The 18,059-nt window shown below is 45.5% G+C and overlaps 1 protein-coding gene across 8 annotated transcripts in view; it reads left to right on the plus strand.

Annotated features, from left to right (window-relative positions):
• The window catches only part of ARHGAP24 (Rho GTPase activating protein 24), a 225,790-nt gene that overhangs the window by 134,966 nt on the left and 72,765 nt on the right, over nt 1-18,059 (plus strand). Inside the window, exon 1 of one of the 8 annotated variants that reach the window (XM_054202158.1) lies at nt 3,007-3,352. The exons of 5 other annotated variants lie outside the window; for them this stretch is intronic. In XM_054202158.1, coding sequence (XP_054058133.1) covers nt 3,328-3,352 — 25 coding nt within the window. In that variant the 5' untranslated portion in view covers nt 3,007-3,327. 2 more of the 8 variants (XM_054202161.1, XM_054202160.1) reach the window with 2 other exon arrangements.

The raw sequence follows: 18,059 nt of genomic DNA on the forward strand, positions 1-18,059 counted from the left end.
CAGGAAAAGCCGGCATGGATTCACCAAGTGCAAATCGTACCTGACAAACCTGATCACCTTCTACAACAAAGTAACCTGCTTGGTTGATGTGGGGCGAGCGGTGTACATTGTCTACCTGGATTTGCCGAAAGCTTTTGATACAGTTCCCCACAGCCTCCTCCTAGAGAAACTGATGCACTATGGTCTAGACAAGCGGTCTGTGCGGTGGGTGGGGAACTGTCTGACAGGCTGCACCCAGAGGGCGGTGGTAAATAGCTCCTTTTTCAAACTGGCAACCTGTCACAAGTGGGGTCCTCCAGGGATTGATAACTGGGCCCAACGCTGTTTAGTATCTTCATAAGTGATCTGGATGATGGGATCAAGTGTACTCTGATGAAGTTTGCCGATGACACCAAACTGAGTGGGGAAGTGGCCACCCTGTCCACCTGTAGGAAGACCTGGATAGGCTGGAAGAGTGGGCTAACAAGAACCTTATGAAGTTCAACAAGGACAAGTGTAAAGTCTTGCACCTGGGAAAACGTAATCCAGGAGTGACGCACAGGCTGTGATCTACTCAGTTGAGGAGCAGCTCTGTGGAAAGGGAGCTTGGGGTCCTGCTGGACAACAAGCTCAATATGAGTGAACAGCGTGCTGCTGCAGCAAAGAAAGCCAACAGGATCATAGAATCATAGAATTGTCTAGGTTGGAAGGGACCTTTAAGATCATCAAGTCCAACCATCAACCTAACACTGACAAAACCCATCACTAAACCATATCATCTACCCATCTTTTAAATACCTCCAGTGATGACAATTCCACCTCTTCCCCGGGAAGCCTATTCCAATGCTTGATAACCCTTTCAGTGTAAAAATTTTTCTTAATATCCAGTCTAAACCTACCCTGGCTAACTTGATGCTGGGTTGCATCACCAAGGGCATCAGCAGCAGAGACAAAGAAGTCATTATCCCACTTTACTCAGGGCTTGTCAGGCCACACCTGGAATACTGTGTTCAGTTTTGGTCCCTGCTGTACAAAAAAGATGTGGACAGGCTGGATAGGGTCCAGAGGAGAGCCAACAAGGTGATCAAAGGACTGTGAAGCCTGCCATATGAGGAAAGGCTGAGAGAACTGGGTTTGTTCAGCCTTGAGAAAACAAGGCTTAGGGGAGACCTTATCACCACATTCCAGAATTTAAAGGGTGGCTACATAGAAGATGGAGACTCCCTTTTTACAAGGAGTCACATGGAAAAGATGAGGGGTAATGGGTACAAGTTAATCCTGGGGAGATTCCGATTGGACACAAGAGGAAGATTTTTCACAGGGAGAACAATCAGCCATTGGAATAATCTCCCAGGGAAGCGGTGGATTCCCCAACATTGGACACTTGTAAGATTCAGCTGGACAGGGTGCTGGGCCATCTTGGCTAGATCATGCTTTTGCCAAGAAAGGTTGTACCAGATGATCCCTGAGGTCCCCTACAACCTCGTATTCTATGATCACTCCATAGATGAACACGCTGCAGGAGAAGCAGCTGCAGAAGGCTGGCTGGTTAGGCATGGGTGATGGGTAATGTTTTTAGCTCCCTCGTTGCCCCTCTGACTGGGTAGAGAGTTGTGAATTATTGAGAAAAATAATATTGGGTGAGATAACTTGCTCTACGTGACTGCAGGAGGCTGTGACCCAGGGCTGCGTTCATGTTACTGGCAACATTCCCCTTGATTTCAGTAGGGGAAGGAGCTGCTGTGTAGCATGCGGGTGTGATATATTGGAAGGGGAATATTCCTCTCCTCTGGTGATTTCACTGGGTGCAGCTGGTCCTCAAATGTGTTTTGAAGTATTTTCTCATTAGGATGAACTCATGGGAAGTGACAGATGGCAAAGTGAGGCTAAATTAGTGAGAACTTTGTGCTCCGTTAGTGCTCTTTCTCTCTATAAATAATAGCTGGGGAGTGGAGCAGGAGTGAAGATGCTGTTACGTTTGTGGCTACCTCTGCTGCTATGTAGATGTTATACGCTGCCTTGCAGCGTGTTTTGTCAGTAATAGAAAGGAGTAGGAGAAATTTGCCAGCCCTTTCACAAGGGCAAAAATGTTGCAGTTCTACTGCAAAACAAATAAAAACAAAGCAATGTTCAGAGACGTATGAGGGGAGACAAAAATGTGGGAGACAATTTTACATTAACAGCCAAACAGGCCCCATAACCACCTTGGTTTTTCTGGTTTCAGCTTCTTCCTATGAAAAATCTGAGAGACCAACAAAAAACAGTGTGTCTCCTTGATAGTCCCAGTAACTCTCCAACTTCTTAGTGTTTACTTCCATCCCAAAAATCTTCCTTTAAAATATATGTATCTATAGATTTCTCTTTCTCTATGTGGGGATGTGTGTTTATGTATGTAAATATGTAAACATGTATCTCTGTACCATGCTACTCTAGCCCTGAGAGCTACTTCTGGAAAACTACTCTGGCAGTGGCAGTTTATTTGTTGAGGCGAAGAAATAATTTTATTGCAGATTTATCCTGACTTACAAAGTCACTAAATATAGTCATATAGTGACTCGCTGTCGCACAGACTAAAGTTATAGGTACCACCATCTCGCTGGTGTATATTATGTGATAGTCTGGATTTCTAGATGCTTTTACAAAGTAATGTCCACCGGCAGTAGTAAGACTTAACTCTCTGTGGTTCAGAAATCCTGGCTTGCTGGCAGGCACCCTCTGGTGCCTACTTCACAGCTGAAGCAACTACCAGGAGAATGACTGTGGTTTTACCAGGCTTTTAAAATGCCACAAGTCCTTGGAAGCAGGTGTTCAAAATCAAACAACACAAAATTGAAAAACCCAACAACGTGAAACTTTGGTTTTCAGGGGGGTATATGGATCTCTGAACAGTTCAGAGGCTACTAAGGAGATACACTTCCTCCAGGGATCTTTAATCATAAAAGCAGTTTAAGTGACTCACTCTTTCCCTGAGGATATTCTTAAAACAACTCCACTCATTTCGTCCTTTTAGCGGTCAGAAACAGGATTTATTTTGTGCTGTCTTTCAAAAAAAAGAAGAAAAAAGAAACAATGACTTTTGAAAAAAAGTCAATGGCCATATTTTCAGGAGGATCTGGGCTATATTTAATATTAAAGGTCTGTACAGCTCAGTAACGCATGGGCTGACTGGCACTATGTTCACTCAAGCAAGTGCTTCAGCAAAAAATTCAGTACTATTTTTAGTTCTCTTACAACAAACCACTTGATTGTAAGGCCTGGGGAACTGCGACATTGTAGAGGGGTCTGCTGGAAAAGGCAGGAGGATGAGACACAGCAGCGTGCTAGCTATGCCAAGGACTCCCAGCTGATATGGAGAAGCCCAGATCACAAGAAGGTATTTTAAATCATCTTGTAAGCCTTGATCTGCCCATGAAATTAATTTACTGGTCGGAGACAGGGCATGAAAGCGTTAGCTGGCTGCCTCTATCTGCTCCTGCCCTTAAAGATTTCATTCCATAAATTCCTGTCCTGACCGTCAGCTTTTAAATCGTCTCTTCTCATTTCCTAGCCTTTTCTGGGATTTTAGAGGATCTTGGGCAACTTAGCAAATGACAATAGCAAAACAGAAACAAGTTTCTGTTTTAAGCATTCTGTTTTTAAAGAAATACAGCCTGGGTGAGTAGCACTCACCATTCCTCTCTGCCAGCTGTATTAACTTGTAAAAGAAAATAGCCCGCCTTTGAGCGGCCAGCCGGCTGAGGAGGATTTGATCCAACCCCACTGAGGGGTGGAGGGTTTGCTGGCGAACTCTGCCTGTGCGTACATACGCGCGGTGCCTGGCGCGACCTGGCTCTGCCCCAGCGTCATGGTCTCCCTCTAGCAGCTCTCCTGACCGCCGTTTGTCCCCGTGGGGCTTCTTCCAGGTCGGTCCCACGCGAAGGAAGCTGGTCCTGGGAGGTTTAGGGTCTGCTCCTGGCGTGTCTCGTCCCCACGTTTGCGGGCCCCCTCAGCAGCACTGTGCCCTGAGGGGTGAGGTGGTTGCCATTCCTGGGCGATGGAGTCACGGGAGAGACTGCCGCCAGCGAGCAGATAGCGGGAGCGCGGGCAGGGCTGGCCGTGGCCCGTGGCGGTCCCAGCGGCACTGGTTGTCGTGCCAGAGGTGCCTGTGCCGGCGCTGACTCTGCTGCCAGCGTGTGCTCCTGCCAGGTGAGAGCTCGAAGCTTCAGATTTGTTTCCTAGACGGACGCTAGTGTGTGTTGTGTCACAGCCCGGTGTGATACCGCCAGGGAGATGAGCTGTTGAGTTTCGGCAGCATCTTGCCTGCCTCCTTGTCGGTTCACAAGGGTTGATGCTGTGTAACAGCTTCTTAAAGTGTGCTTTGTTTTAAGAGAGAGGATTTCAGCCTTCAGGTCACACAGGAGCTCCCAGCTTTCGCAGGGTGCTGGAGCAGCAGCCGGATTTAGGCAAGGAAACCTTTATATATGTAATATACCTTGGCTAGCTGGCCAGTACTTTGCTGTCTTGCATTTTCACCCTTTTATTTTAACTGGGTTGTGCAGTGTTTGCAAATTCCTTGCTTCAGAGTCGGACCCAGACTTCGGGGCGAGCCTTGATGCGGTTTAGCTGCATTGGTGTGTTTTAAAATAACTGCTCATATTTTACCCTTAATGATACCATTATCTTAAAATAGCATGAGTTATTTGGTAGAGAATGAAAGGAAGGGGAACTGTCAAATTCCCATGAACTCTGTGTTTAAAGATCCTGCCTAGCTTTCAGCATGCTGAGCTGCTGCAGCCTCCTCTGGATACTAGAAATGGGTGTTATTGAAATGCACTGTTCTTGCACCACTCTCTGCACTGCTCTGGTCATGTTATCTGCCTCAGCTACACGTTAGGTGCATTTGAAAAGACGTGAAAGGTGAAGTGGCATTTTCATAATTGAGTTTTCAGTGTATTCCTGCTAGATGGGTGCATTTGTACTTAAACAGTGCAGATGGCGCAAGCACAGTAGCTATAGCATGTTTTGGCTTACGTTTGCAGGAACTGAGTTCAGATAATTATCCTATAATCAGTCACGTTCATGTGGGATTGGATAATTAATGGTTTGGGGCTTGTTTAAAAAAAATTTGAATATTAAAATTTAAATACCCAGTTTTGTTCTTATTCATTCTGTCTTCAGCAGTGATTGCTGAGTTGCCAGTCTCAATGCTGGTTACTAAAATGAAGGCAAGTGGAATGAAGAGTCAGTTAGTCCATGACCTAAATTTAGTAAACTGAGTCTGCATGGTCTAGAACTTATACTTTCTGAATAATTAAGATGAAATAGTTGGGTTTTCCTATGGAAAAAGTAGAAGTGGACGAGATTTCATTAAAACTTTAATGACAAGTGTTTTAGTGCCATGGCAAATAGCACCTCTCTGGGAGACACTGTCCATGTCTGTGTAGATTAAAGCTGTATGTTTGCTTGCAGTGATCAAATGCATGAACTGTACCAAACTGCTGGAAAGGTTGACTGGATGTTTCTTAAACAGTGTTGTATCTTCCCATCTTCCTCCTCCTGTTATCCTGAGTGTTTCATGGGCAGGTACCAAACAACCTGCTTCTGGAAATACTCACCAGTATGTCTTGGTAGCGTAATTGTATTTGCACAAAGGATACTTGTGCACAGTACAGTCCTGTTACCTTTTAGGTAAGGAATACAGTTCATGACCAGTAGACTAGAATCGGCCTGGCACAGGACTAACCGAATCTTCTAATCTTGATATTCTCATACCCCTCTGTATTGGAAAGACATGTGGCCCTCAGAGCAAAAGACAAACTCCATTCATTACCTCTGAGATGCTACAGCTATTGTCAACTACCTACAGTTATTGTCAACTACCCTGCTTGAGGACAGCCCAAAACAGCAGCACTTGAGTTGGTTTTTGGTAGTGTGGCTTGTGCAATATGAGAGGTAAGAGGAAGGTAGTTGTAACGTTCCTGAGAGCTGTTATGAAGTGAGCATGTGCTTACACCGTATTTGGATATGAAATCCCTTCTTTTTCTTCCCCCAGACCCTTAAGCCTTTTAATTAGGTCAGTGGGTGAGATGCCGGTCACCAGTCACGCCCTGGGCACAGCCAGGGAAGGTGCAGTAGCATCCCGATTCTGGAGCTGCTTATGAATATTGCAGAGCTCCCCTCCCCTGCTCTGCAGATGTCCTGCCGCTGCCTCGTCTCTCTCTTTCCAAAATGGGGTTATGCTTATACTTCAACTTCTGTGCAGGCTCAGAGACGGAGCAGAAATCTTTAGTTCAAGGAGATGCGGTATCTTTCTGGCTTTATTGTTCCAGTTGGGATGAAAAAGTGATGGACTGCACGTAAGCTCTGCACTTGCTATCTCTTGCAGGCTATAAATCCAAGTGATGCAGCTCAAAACCAAACTATGGAGTGTGGACAGAGTTTGTCATTTAAACGTCAATTCAAAGAAATACTGGTTTCTAAGTTATTGGTGAAGATAAGCAGTTGTCACATTCATTCTGTTTTCATGTCTTGTAAGTGCAGAGCTGTAAACCACTGTCACATAGTCTGGTTTAAAACTGCTTTCTGGGGTGTTTTGGTCCCCGCTCCCCCCCCCACCCCCCCCCGAACTTCATTAGCTAATTTTAACTAGAAGTAGCTTATTAATTAAACTTCATTTTCTAATGAATCCAGCTCATCCTTCTTAAGCCAAGTCTGATACAAAACCAAACTCATTCTAATCCTTAAATCATTAAATTAATTCATTGCCTTTTCTGTCTGTGAATGTCAGATGGTTGCAGATTACTGAAGTACTTAACCTGAACGTTACCCATAGACCGCAGCTCCCTCTTCTTCCAAGACATGCTTATGAAGTGCTCTAACACAGTGTATGTAAAAAGACGCAAGTTCTCAGCATTCATTCCTGCTTGCAGAGGAGCAGTTATCACCTGCTCTTGGGAACAGATCTTGTGAGAAATATGTTTTTGATTTAACAATGAAAGCTCGTGGCAGACTTTCAAAATGATCAGGAAAATATTGGGGTCATTCAGGTTGTGACAAGAGCTGCTCTGTCTATGATGCTTCTGAGAACCTTCCCCTTTTCCAGGTATGCAGATAGATTCTTAACTCTCTGTGAAAACCTGACCCCAGCTGTTGGAATGGCACCCTGGAAAACACGCCCATGAATTTTACTGTCAATGAAAAAGTAATGCAGTTTTCAGGCTCCCAGAATGTTCTTGTCTGCTGGTCGAATGCCAGATTGCTGGGGGCTGAACTGTGGGTCTCCAGGCCATGTCTCATGGGCATCTAAACTCAGGAAAAAGAGGAGGGCTCCTGACTCCAGGGTGGGAGCAGCATACATCCCTCGAGTGCTGGCACAGAGCACCAGCTGCTGCAGCGCTCGCCAGTGGGGTGCAGGTTTCCTAGCCCAAAGCTCTCCCCTGTTGTGACAGCTGTCTGCTTGGGCAGGACCAGGCGTGTCTCTGCAGGTAACATCCTAACAACCCCACAGGTCACCCTCACAGAGCAGTCACTAGGAGGGGTGTCTGACTAGGAAAGATCGCTTCAGGAGTTGGTGTGGCAGTTGTGAGAATATGCAGGTCGGATAAGACTGCGGGTCGATGCTATTGGTAGCTTGCAAGGGTACTGAGACAAACTTGGAGATATTAATGTTGTTGTCTGTTTCCTGGTGCTCTTCTTAGATGGCACCATCTTTGCATGTAGCTGATTTGACCGCTGCACTTTTCACTCCATCTGGCAGCAGGGTAAAGAGGTGGCCCCACTTGTACACAAAATTAAAAAGCCCAACTTCTGTGGATGGGAAAGATGTCACTGAATACCTGAAAGGACATTTTACATTTAGCAATAAATAAAAGTTAGGCAGCTAGAAGCAGCAAAGAATGTCTGTTAAAAACAAGTATCATATGCTTGAAAATAGGATAGAATAGAATATTTCAGTTGGAAGGGACCTACAATGATCATCCAGTCCAGCTGCCTGACCACTTCAGGGCTGACCAAAAGTTTATTATGCTGACCAAAAGCATATTATTAAGGGCATTGTCCAAATACCTCTTAAACACTGGCAGAGATGAGGAATTAACCACCTCTCTAGGAATCCTGTTCCAGTGTCTGACCACCCATCCCAGTAAAGAAATACTTCCCAATGTCCAGTCTAAACCCCCCCGACACAGCTTTGAACCATTCCCATGCAGGATAATACAGATAATACTAATCTATCTGTGTATCTGAGTGTTTTCTGAAATTGTGTGGAAGAGCTGACACGATCCAGCAGTTGTTTCATCTTCCTTGTTTGCATTCTGCTTCAGGCTTTGCTTGGTTCACTTTATTCTCCCCAGAGGATATTTCCATTGCAAACAAGCTGGATTTGTAATGAGAAAGTACTAAGTTTCCAATATTAAGTGGACAAAATCCCCAAATGTTTCCTCTAATAGTAAAAACCCACCATGCTTATCTGTGTATTTTGAACATGTGCCACTTGGGGAGCGACTGATGGTACTGTATTACCAGAGGAAAGAGATGGTGTGTTTTGGCACCGTTTGTTCGTGTCCTTCTGTGGCCTGCCATTGAGATCTTTGTTTCAGTATAGAAGAAAAGGAGGGTTAGTGGCTTTGGAGATCTCTCCTACTTCCCATGCCTAACATGAAAACTAATGAAATGATAGGATGAAGGTGTAAAACACAAGCCCAGAATGACTTAAAACAGGGGAGATACGGCCATGCAGTCAGAGCCTGCAATAAATGGTCGAAGATAAAATGGAAAAATCTATCCTTATTAAAAGTGGTGTGTGCAATATATTCATTTAGGTACTCGGAATTAGAAGACCTGCTGTCTCTTTGAATGAGAAATGTGTCTTCAGGAAATAATTTTTTCATTTAAACTTAATTTGAGGAGGTTTGAAAGTAGAAGTCATTCTTGTGGAATTGGATTATGCTTTGATTGTGGTATTTCCCTCTTCTACATCATCTTTTCTTTCTCAGATCCACAAATAGCTTTTTCATTCTGGTTTGTACTGGCAAAAGCCCGTAAATTGGATTTTTGGACCCATACAAGTGAATCAGAAATGCTGTGGTTGGAAGTTTTGCAGTCATTAGAAGGAGGCGCTGAAGCGATACGAGGTCAATCGGCCACATTTAAGCAAACTCAAAGTTTTTTCAGAAACAGCATGGTGACAAGTTAGTGCCAGCAGCCTCACTGCTGAATCACAGTATCATCTGCCTTTCTGCAGTCTGTGTAAGCTGTACGCGCACTCTCTTTTTGCAGAAATTAGGGATTTGGATACCCTGAATAGTGTGTTGTTCACCGGGCAAAGCAGGAAGGGTGGCCGCTTAAGTGCTTTGTCCCTACTCCTGTGCTCCTTCCAGCCTTATGAAACCTGATGCAACAACCTGAAGTTCACCCATGGTATACAGAGGACTGTCAGGTGAAAGAAACAATGCTGTGGGGATTTGGGGCAGAGAACATGACAAATTAAATAAACTTTTGATAGCTTTAAGGACACCCAAATGAACTGTCAAAAACATTTGCTGGGCCAGCTTTCCAACAGGAGTACAAGTGCTCACTGTGGCTGTTGTTTACCAACAGAAGCATGAGGTACCCGGGCTCTCCTGGGAGGATGGCCCTCACCTGCCAGCCCTCCCTCTCTGGCCAACTGTGTTTGCATCCTCCTGCTTAGCAAAAGGGTCCCAAGGCAGCAGTGAGTTCTCATGAAATGGTGCAGTGACTGAGGTGTAATTATTGCATCAAGGACTGTAAAGTATTTGCCCTGATGCGTGACTTGACTTGTGATGCTGGCTGGTCAGGCTGGCAGCTGGTAAGTTTTTAAGCCTGTGAAAGGTATCTTGCTTTACAGTGGTACATGTGAAATGCCCTGGGGGCAAAATCTACTGCTAACCTTGCAGATTGCTGCTGTAGAAGTAGCAGCGGCTTGTCCCCTGCCCACACGCACAGCTTCTCCTCTCCCTGTCTGCATGTTGTTTGTTCCCCTTCCAGCTCTGGAGATCATAGAATGATCCTGTCCTTCAACCTGGTAAGAACCCAGCCACTGGCGTCTTTCAGGTTCTGAAGTATTGAAAGGAACTGTTTTCCTTTTTTAACACCAAAACGTAAAGAGGTTTTACTTAAAGCTAGTGATAAGTAGTAGTGAGGGGCATTTTTGCTTGTGCTTGTGTGGGGCCTTGTTCTTTTTACAGCTTAAAGCAGATAATACACCAACATTTATAGTTAGTAGTTTCTGCCAGGTATCTCTGATTGCAAATCGCTTTGAAAAAGAATAATAGAATCACAGGATCACAGAATGATAGGGGTTGGAAGGGACCTCTGGAGATCATCTAGTCCAACCCCCTGCCAGAGCAGGGTCACCTAGAGCAGGTTGCACAGGATCGTGTCCAGGTGGGTTTTGAATGTCTCCAGAGATGGAGACTCTACCACATCTCTGGGCAGCCAGCTCTTGCCACCCTCAAAGTAAAGAAGTTCCTCATGTTTAGATGGAACTTCCTATGTTCAAGTTTGTGCCCATTACCCCTTGTCCTGTTGCTGGGCACCACTGAAAAGAGTCTGGCCCCATCCTCCTGACACCCACCCTTTAGATATTTATAAGCATTGATGAGATCCCCGCTCAGTCTTCTCTTCTCCAGGCTAAACAGACCCAGGTCTCTCAGCCTTTCCTCATAAGAGAGATGATCCATTCCCCTGATCATCTTTGTAGCCCTCTGCTGGACTCTCTCCAGTAGTTCCCTGTCGTTCTTGAACTTGAGGAGCTCAGAACTGGACACAGTACTTCAGATGTGGCCTCACCAGCGCAGAGAAGAGGGGGAGGATGACCTCCCTCAATCTGCTGGCCACGATCTTTTTAATGCAGCCCAGGAGACCATTGGCCTTCTTGGCCACAAGGGCACATTGCTGGCTCATGGACAGGTGCATGGGGTTATTCCTCCCCAGGTGCAGCACCCTACACTTGCCCTTATTGAATTTCATAAGGTTTCTCTCCGCCCAACTCTCCAGCCTGTCCAGGCCTTGCCATGTGGTGGCACAGCCTTCTGGTGTGTCAGCCACCCCTCCCAGTTTTGTGTCATCAGCAAACTTGCTGAGGGTACACTCTATCCCCTCATCCAAGTCATTGATGAATATATTGAAGAGGACTGGACCCAGTACTGACCCCTGGGGAACACCGCTAGCTACAGGCCTCCAACTAGGCTCTGTGCTGCTGATCCCAACCGTCTGAGCTCTGTCATTCAGCCAGCTCTCAATCCACCTCACTGTCTGCTCATCTAACCCACACTTCCTAAGCTTACCTATGAGGATGTTACGGGAGACAGTGTCAAAAGCCTTGCTAAAGTTGAGGTAGACAGCATCCACTGCCCTCCCCTCATCCACCCATCCAGTCATGCCATCATAGAAGGCTATCAGATTGTTCAAGCATGATATCCCCTTGGTGAATCCATGTTGGCGACTCCTGATAATGTTCTTTTCCTCTACATGCTTAGGGGTGACGTCCAGGATGAACTCTTCCATCACCTTTCCAGGGATGGAGGTGAGGCTGACCGGCCTGTAGTTTCCTGGGTCCTTCTTCTTGCCCTTTTTGAAGACTGCAGTGACGTTGGCTTTCCTATATACATTCCTTCCTAAATACATTCCTTCCATTCCTAAATAAATTCCTTCCAGTTCACCAAGTAGCATGTGAATTTATTACCTCTCTGATTACTGTGTTGTAAAATGTCATTTAAGGTATGGTCAGAAAGCACATTGTAGTAATTTAAATTACTATTTTTTTCCTTTTTTCTTTAAATCTAAATGGGATCTTTCTTTGACACACTTCAGATATGACCTTTGTGTCTCTGCTGGGTCATTTTCTGCGTTTATAACACACTTTGCATTCCTATAAAACCCTTCACTGAGTGATCTTAAAGTCTTTACAAGCTTTAATTAACTGAAGTGCTATGTCTCCCCTGTGAGGTCGGTAAATATTCTTAATTGCTTTCTACAGAAAGAGGAAAACGTGGCAGAGAAATTTTAAAGGAATTCACCAATGCTGGGCAAAAAGCTTCTGAGGAGGCAGGAGCAGAGGCTGTGATTCCTGAACCCCCTTTGATGTGCACCATTTCTCTTTATTACATAAGCATGCACAGGACAGAAGTAACCTAGCGTAGTGAGGCAAGATGTAGGTCAGGCTTCCTTTATCAGTACATCTTCTGCTTTTTGACCTGTAAGTTGCTGAAAGCATGTCTTTTCAAAACTGGTTAAAAAAGAAACAAGCAAACCCTGAATGCCCCATTCCCCTCTGAAGAGTTATTTTTAGGAAGCTAAAGCAAAGAATACTCGGAGGGGGGGTGGGGTGTCTGCACGCAAAGTTTCTGTCTGGCTGCCTTTGCATAGCTTAAGTTTTAATGCACTTGTCAGGCTGTCACCATTTATGCCTGATCAAAAGCAAGGACCAAACCGGGTAAGGGACACAGGAGACCTGCATGGCTGAGCAGGGAGCTTCTGAAAAAGCTCAAGTGGAAGAAGGAAGTTTACAGCACGTGGAAGAAGGGACTGACCACTTGGAAAGACTACAAGAATGCTGTCAGAGCGTGCAGGGATGAAATGAGGAAAGCCAAGGCCTCCTTGGAATTAAACCTGTCAAGGGATGTCAAGGTCAACAGGAAGGGCTTCTTCAAGTATATTGGAGACAAAAGGAAAACTAGAGAAAATGTGGGCCCGCTGTTGAATGAGACAGGAGCCATGGTAACAGAGGATGTGGAGAAGGCAGAATTACTTGAATGTCATCTTTGCTTTGGTCTTTACTGCTCAGGTCAGCCCTCAGGAGTTCCCAGACTTTGGAGAAAGTAACAGGGAAAGTCTGGACGAAGGAAGACTTCCCCTTGGTTGAGGAGGATCAAGTTAGAGATCAATTAAGTAAACTGGATATCCACAAGTCCATGGCTCCTGATGGGATGCACCCGAGAGTGCTGAGGGAGCTTGCGGAAGTCACTGCTGGGCCGCTCTCCATCATCTTTGAAAGGTCCTGGAGAAGAGGTGAGGTGCCTGAAGACTGGAGGAAAGCCAATGTCACACCAGTCTTCAAAAAGGGCAAGAAGGAGGACCCAGGAAACTACAGGCCGGTCAGCCTCACCTCCATCCCTGGAAAGATGATGGAACAGCTCGTTCTGGGTGTCATCTAAAGGCATGTGGAGGAAAAGAAATCTATCGGAAGTAGTCAACACGAATTGATCAAGGGGAAATGGTGTCTGACTAAACTGATAGCCTTCTGTGATGGCATGACTGGATGGATAGATGAGGGGAGGGCAGTGGATGTTGTCTGCCTCGACTTCAGCAAGGCTTTCGACATGGTCTCCCACAGCATCCTCATAGGGAAGCTTAGGAAGTGTGGGTTAGATGAATGGACAGTGGCATGGATTGAAAACTGGTTGAAAGGTAGAGCTCAGAGGGTCGTGATTAGGGGCAGAGTCTAGTTGGAGGTCACTAAAAGTGGTGTTCCCCAGGGGTCAGTACTGGGTCTGGTCCTCTTCAATATATTCATCAATGACCTGGATGAGGGGATAGAGTGTACCCTCAGCAAGTTTGCTGATGACACAAAACTGTGAGGAGTGGCTCCAGAAGGCTGTGCTGCCATACAGAGAGACCTGGTCAGGCTGGAGAGTTGGTCAGAGAGGAACCTAATAAAGTTCAAAAGGGCAAGTGTAGGGTGCTGCACCTGGGGAGGACTGGGGGCTGACCTGCTGGAGAGCAACTGTGGAAAGAGACCTGGGAGTCCTGGGGGACAACAGGATGACCATGAGCCAGCAATGTGCCCTTGGGGCCAAGAACGCCAATGGCATCCTGGGGTGCATCAAGAAGAGTGTGGCAAGCAGATTGAGGGAGGTTGTCCTCCCCCTCTACTCTGCCCTGGTGAGGCCACATCTGGAGTACTGTGTCCCCTGCAGGGGGGTTGGACTAGATGATCTCCAGAGGTCCCTTCCAGCCCCTACCATTCTGTGATTCTGTGAGTGGACAGTGCTGATGGCACAACATAGCTGCTGCGTGGTGTGCTGCCATGCAGGGAGGGGATGGATCCTTCTTCGAGGCTACTGGTGCAAAGCCTATTAACTGGAGGTTTTGTGAGGAGGAAACATGCAGTGTTAAGCTGGCTCTCATTCCCGTTTTGATCACAGGATGTTGACTCTGTCCTGAGCAAAAGGGAAAAAAGATTTCAACTGTGTTGCTGTTGACTGCTTTATCAGAAAAATGGCAGTGCGTAGAGCATGAGCAGAAGGTACCATATTTATTGACAACAATATGTGATACCTAGTTTTAAGGACAACCAAGGAAGGAGGCTTAACAGGGCATCATTGTTGTCCTTCCACGGCTGTGAAAATCAGTTAGTTGTGTCTGTCACTTCAACCATGCTCCATCCCACGTGGAAATTCTTTTTTACCCTTGGTTACCTGGTTGTTTACTTTTGTTGAAGCTAGAATGACTCTAAGGACAATGTTGGAAGGACATTGAGGCTTTATTCTGCATTTGAATGTCCTGAATGCAGGATGTGGTCTCCCAATTCAGGGGCAAGAGGGGACAACACAAGCTGCTCTGTTGTAGAGAAAAAAGGGAAAAAAGTGCTTGCCCTTGTGTAAGAGTCCAGGCACAGCAGAAGTGCCATGGGAAGCCAGTCCTTGCTGCTGGTGCTGTGAAACACTTCACTGCGAGCTGAAGCACTGGTTTGTACAAAACAGGCTCTTGACTGTGAAAATTGCAAAGAAGCAGAGAGCAGCTAGGGCAAGGAAGGAAAAAACCTTCATTCACTGAACTCCTTGGCAGTGGTTGTACCATTTTCTTTTACCCAGCGCATGGTAAGTAGGTATAATAGTAAGTGCAGTTGTGCAACAACAAAATTGGATGAGCTGATTTAGGTGAAATGAGAATCGATGAGGAGTTAACTCTAGATTATTATTATTATTGCCTCGATGTTTGCAGCTCACATATTTTTTTCCTCTCCTATTCTTGCTAGGAAGTAATCCACCCCACCCCCCCCTTTTTTTTTTCTAGAGGGACACTAGAAGGAAGGCTTAGGCACAACTGATTTTTATTTCAGCTTGGAGGTCACTAATAAAAGCATGTCCCTCTCACGAGGGCGGTGCTGTTCCCCCCTAAGCAAGCGTCATTAAAGTAGCAAAGGCTGGAGACGTTACAGCAATAGATGCCTGCGGCCTTGAACTCTGCTGCCACAGGATTGTTGTTCAGTTTTGAAGCAGCAGTTATAATTTTAAAATTGCTTTGAATTCCTGCCTTGAGACTTTAATTGGGGAGTTGATACAGAATTGGCTGATAGAGAAGAACTGTGATAGATCATGGGATGAGTTAAGCCGATATAAACTAAAATAAGAGCATATTATGGTAATAATCATTTAAAAACAGGCAAAAATAGCATCAAAATGATGAAGGGCAGACCCACAATCTGATATGTAAACACTATGAACCATTTTATTATCAAACAGACCAACCCAGTCATCCATCCAAACTGAAGGGAAGCTCGAGGGGGGAGTGTATTAGCTAAGGCATGGGAAGATACAGCAAGGTGAAGCTTTCAGCCTCCCAGTTCACCGGCACCAATGTAGGACGTAGGTTTGGTAGGCATTGTTCTGTATAACAAATTGTAGTTGTGATTTTGCAGTAAGGACGCTTTGCCTTATCTCCCATGGTTATCGCTGGTAAATTTGGACTGTGGGAGTAATTTAGTTGGTTAAGTGGAACTTAAACTGATACAACTGAAGTAACTTTTTATCTGCTGTAAGATTGTGCATCCATAGTTACCTGATGATTTGTAAATCTTTTTTATGGATTTCTAGGTCTTTTAGATTGGATTGCAACATGTTTTAGGTGTGAGTGTTGAATACTCCGTACTCCTAGGTAAGTCCACAGGTACAGTTCAGCGTTTAAAACTTACTAGCACCTCATAACAGATACCAGGCAGCAGTCCTGTATTAACGAATCCACGTTGACATTCGGTGCCCGTTACAAAAACTCTGTCTGCTGACATGACACCCTCTGAGGATACAGCTGCCTGACAGCAGCCTGGCATGGCAGCGTGTACTTCTCATGGCGGGGCTGGGCGCTCTGCATGGCGGTGTGGGCTGCCTAATGAATGCCTAATGAAGGCGATGCCTTCATTAGATGTTAAGCCTATAGGAAATAATCGCCTGGGTGTTTCTCAGGCAATTCCAGGTACTGACTATTTTGAAAATATCAGGAAGTTTGAAATTCCCTTAATCGTGACAGCAGGAAGTTACTAATACTGTCCAGGGACTTCAGTGTTAGAACTTTTCCAACTTGGAAAAGCTTGCTTTATTTGGCGAGGACAAAAACCCCACAAATGCCCCACAAACCCTTCTGCTTCTTATCCCTTTTTCCTGTTTTCTGCCTGTGTTGTGTCTGCTGTGTTGCAGATGGAACCAATGTTTCTCCTGCATCTTATGATGAACTGGGCTAAGTTTGTTCCCTTAAACAGGCAGGAAAAGGGTTAGGAGGACAGAGTGGACCTGACCTTTATTTTTGACAGCCTGTCGTCAGAGTTCATGGTAGCATTCCCAGTGGTGGAGCACCTACATAGGGAAGAGAATCTTTCCCTCTTATGTTTTTCTCTAACTAATGTGACTGAAGTCACTTCGCAGCCACAGTCTCGATCAGGAAGTGGCCACCAGCAGGGAAGATGCAGTACTGCCTAGCTGATTATATATCGGGTCTGGAAGAGGAAATGCTGAGATGTCACTGCTTAAGATTTTCTTTGGTGCTCTGTTAGCTTCCAGTTTGGGAAGAACTGACAGACTTGAGGATAAAAATGTAGCTTTAGTCTAGGAAATGTAATGTACTGTTGGTGGTAGGTACGTGAGCATTTTCAGTACTGAGATCCAAGCATTGCGAAAACCAGATGACAGGCATGTTCTTTTCCTGTAATCTGTAGGATCGATGTCACTTGTCATCATTGCAAAATCACTGCCATGCTGTTCATCCCCTTTGTTACATGATCCTTTGGGTTTTCTAGGTATTTTATCTACTTCAGCACCTCCCAGCTCATTGATTTATTGGATCAGTGCATTGTATACGTTCAGAGCACACGAAATATTCTCTTAGTGCAGCTGAAACCATGCTTTGATCTGAATTGCATGACTAAACTGAAAGAATCCCCTTAGATTCATTTTTTGCACTTAATATCCAGATAACAAGGTTGTTGTGTACTCATATGGTATAAAAGAAGTAAGGAGTATATCTGGACCTGTATAACACTGTGAATTTAAGTAACCCACTCTCTTCCTCTTCACCACCCCTTCTTGCAGGCCACTTTTACATCTGGCAAATGAAAACTGCGTTTTGTAAAGTGGGTTTTCGAGAAGCCATAAAGAGCAGCCCGAAAGGAAGGCTTGTTCCCTGGTGGTTGGCAGCCAGCTGACTTGAAGGCAGCCCCACCTCGCTGCCCCTGCCGCCTTCAGGTCACAGGGTTGCACGGAGCAGCTTCACGCTGCTGCAGGCATGACAGGCATTAACAAGAAATGGCTCTTCCATGTAGAAACCGCTGTGGCAGCGTAATCTTTGTCCGGGGCTGTTTAGGCAGCAGACTGAGTTGCCCTAATGGGAATAAAACATACATTGGACCGGTGGTGGAGAGCTGTGCAGATACAGCCTGTTAACGGCTGAAGGCGGGGCTGTGCTGGGACAAACCAGCGTGTCTTGCTATCCTGAAAAACTGGAAAAGAGCTTGGGAGTTGAAAGGAGCAGCGGCAGCAGTAACGAGCAGAGGTACTCCATGTGCTCTTTGGTTTTGTACTGGGCAAGTAAAAGGAGCAACAGCTGTTAGAGGGACATCGTGTTTGTGGTGAAGTGGACAAGACCCTTTTTCAAAATAATATATTGAAAGCTGCAGGTTGTCCTGGATGAAGTTTGTTGCATTTCTGGTTGAATGTGTTTGCCAACACTGTGATCTGTAATCATATGAAGACATTTACATCAATGCAGCATATGCAGGAATCTGTTTGCAAAAGCCTGTGTCTGCTGAAACTTGCTGTAATGTGGAAATTTCAGCTTATGACAGTTCCTCGGAATGAGCACGTAGGAGCTGT

This window comes from Rissa tridactyla, chromosome 5 (assembly GCF_028500815.1).
Source record: "Rissa tridactyla isolate bRisTri1 chromosome 5, bRisTri1.patW.cur.20221130, whole genome shotgun sequence".
In the NCBI taxonomy this organism is placed as follows: domain Eukaryota; kingdom Metazoa; phylum Chordata; class Aves; order Charadriiformes; family Laridae; genus Rissa; species Rissa tridactyla.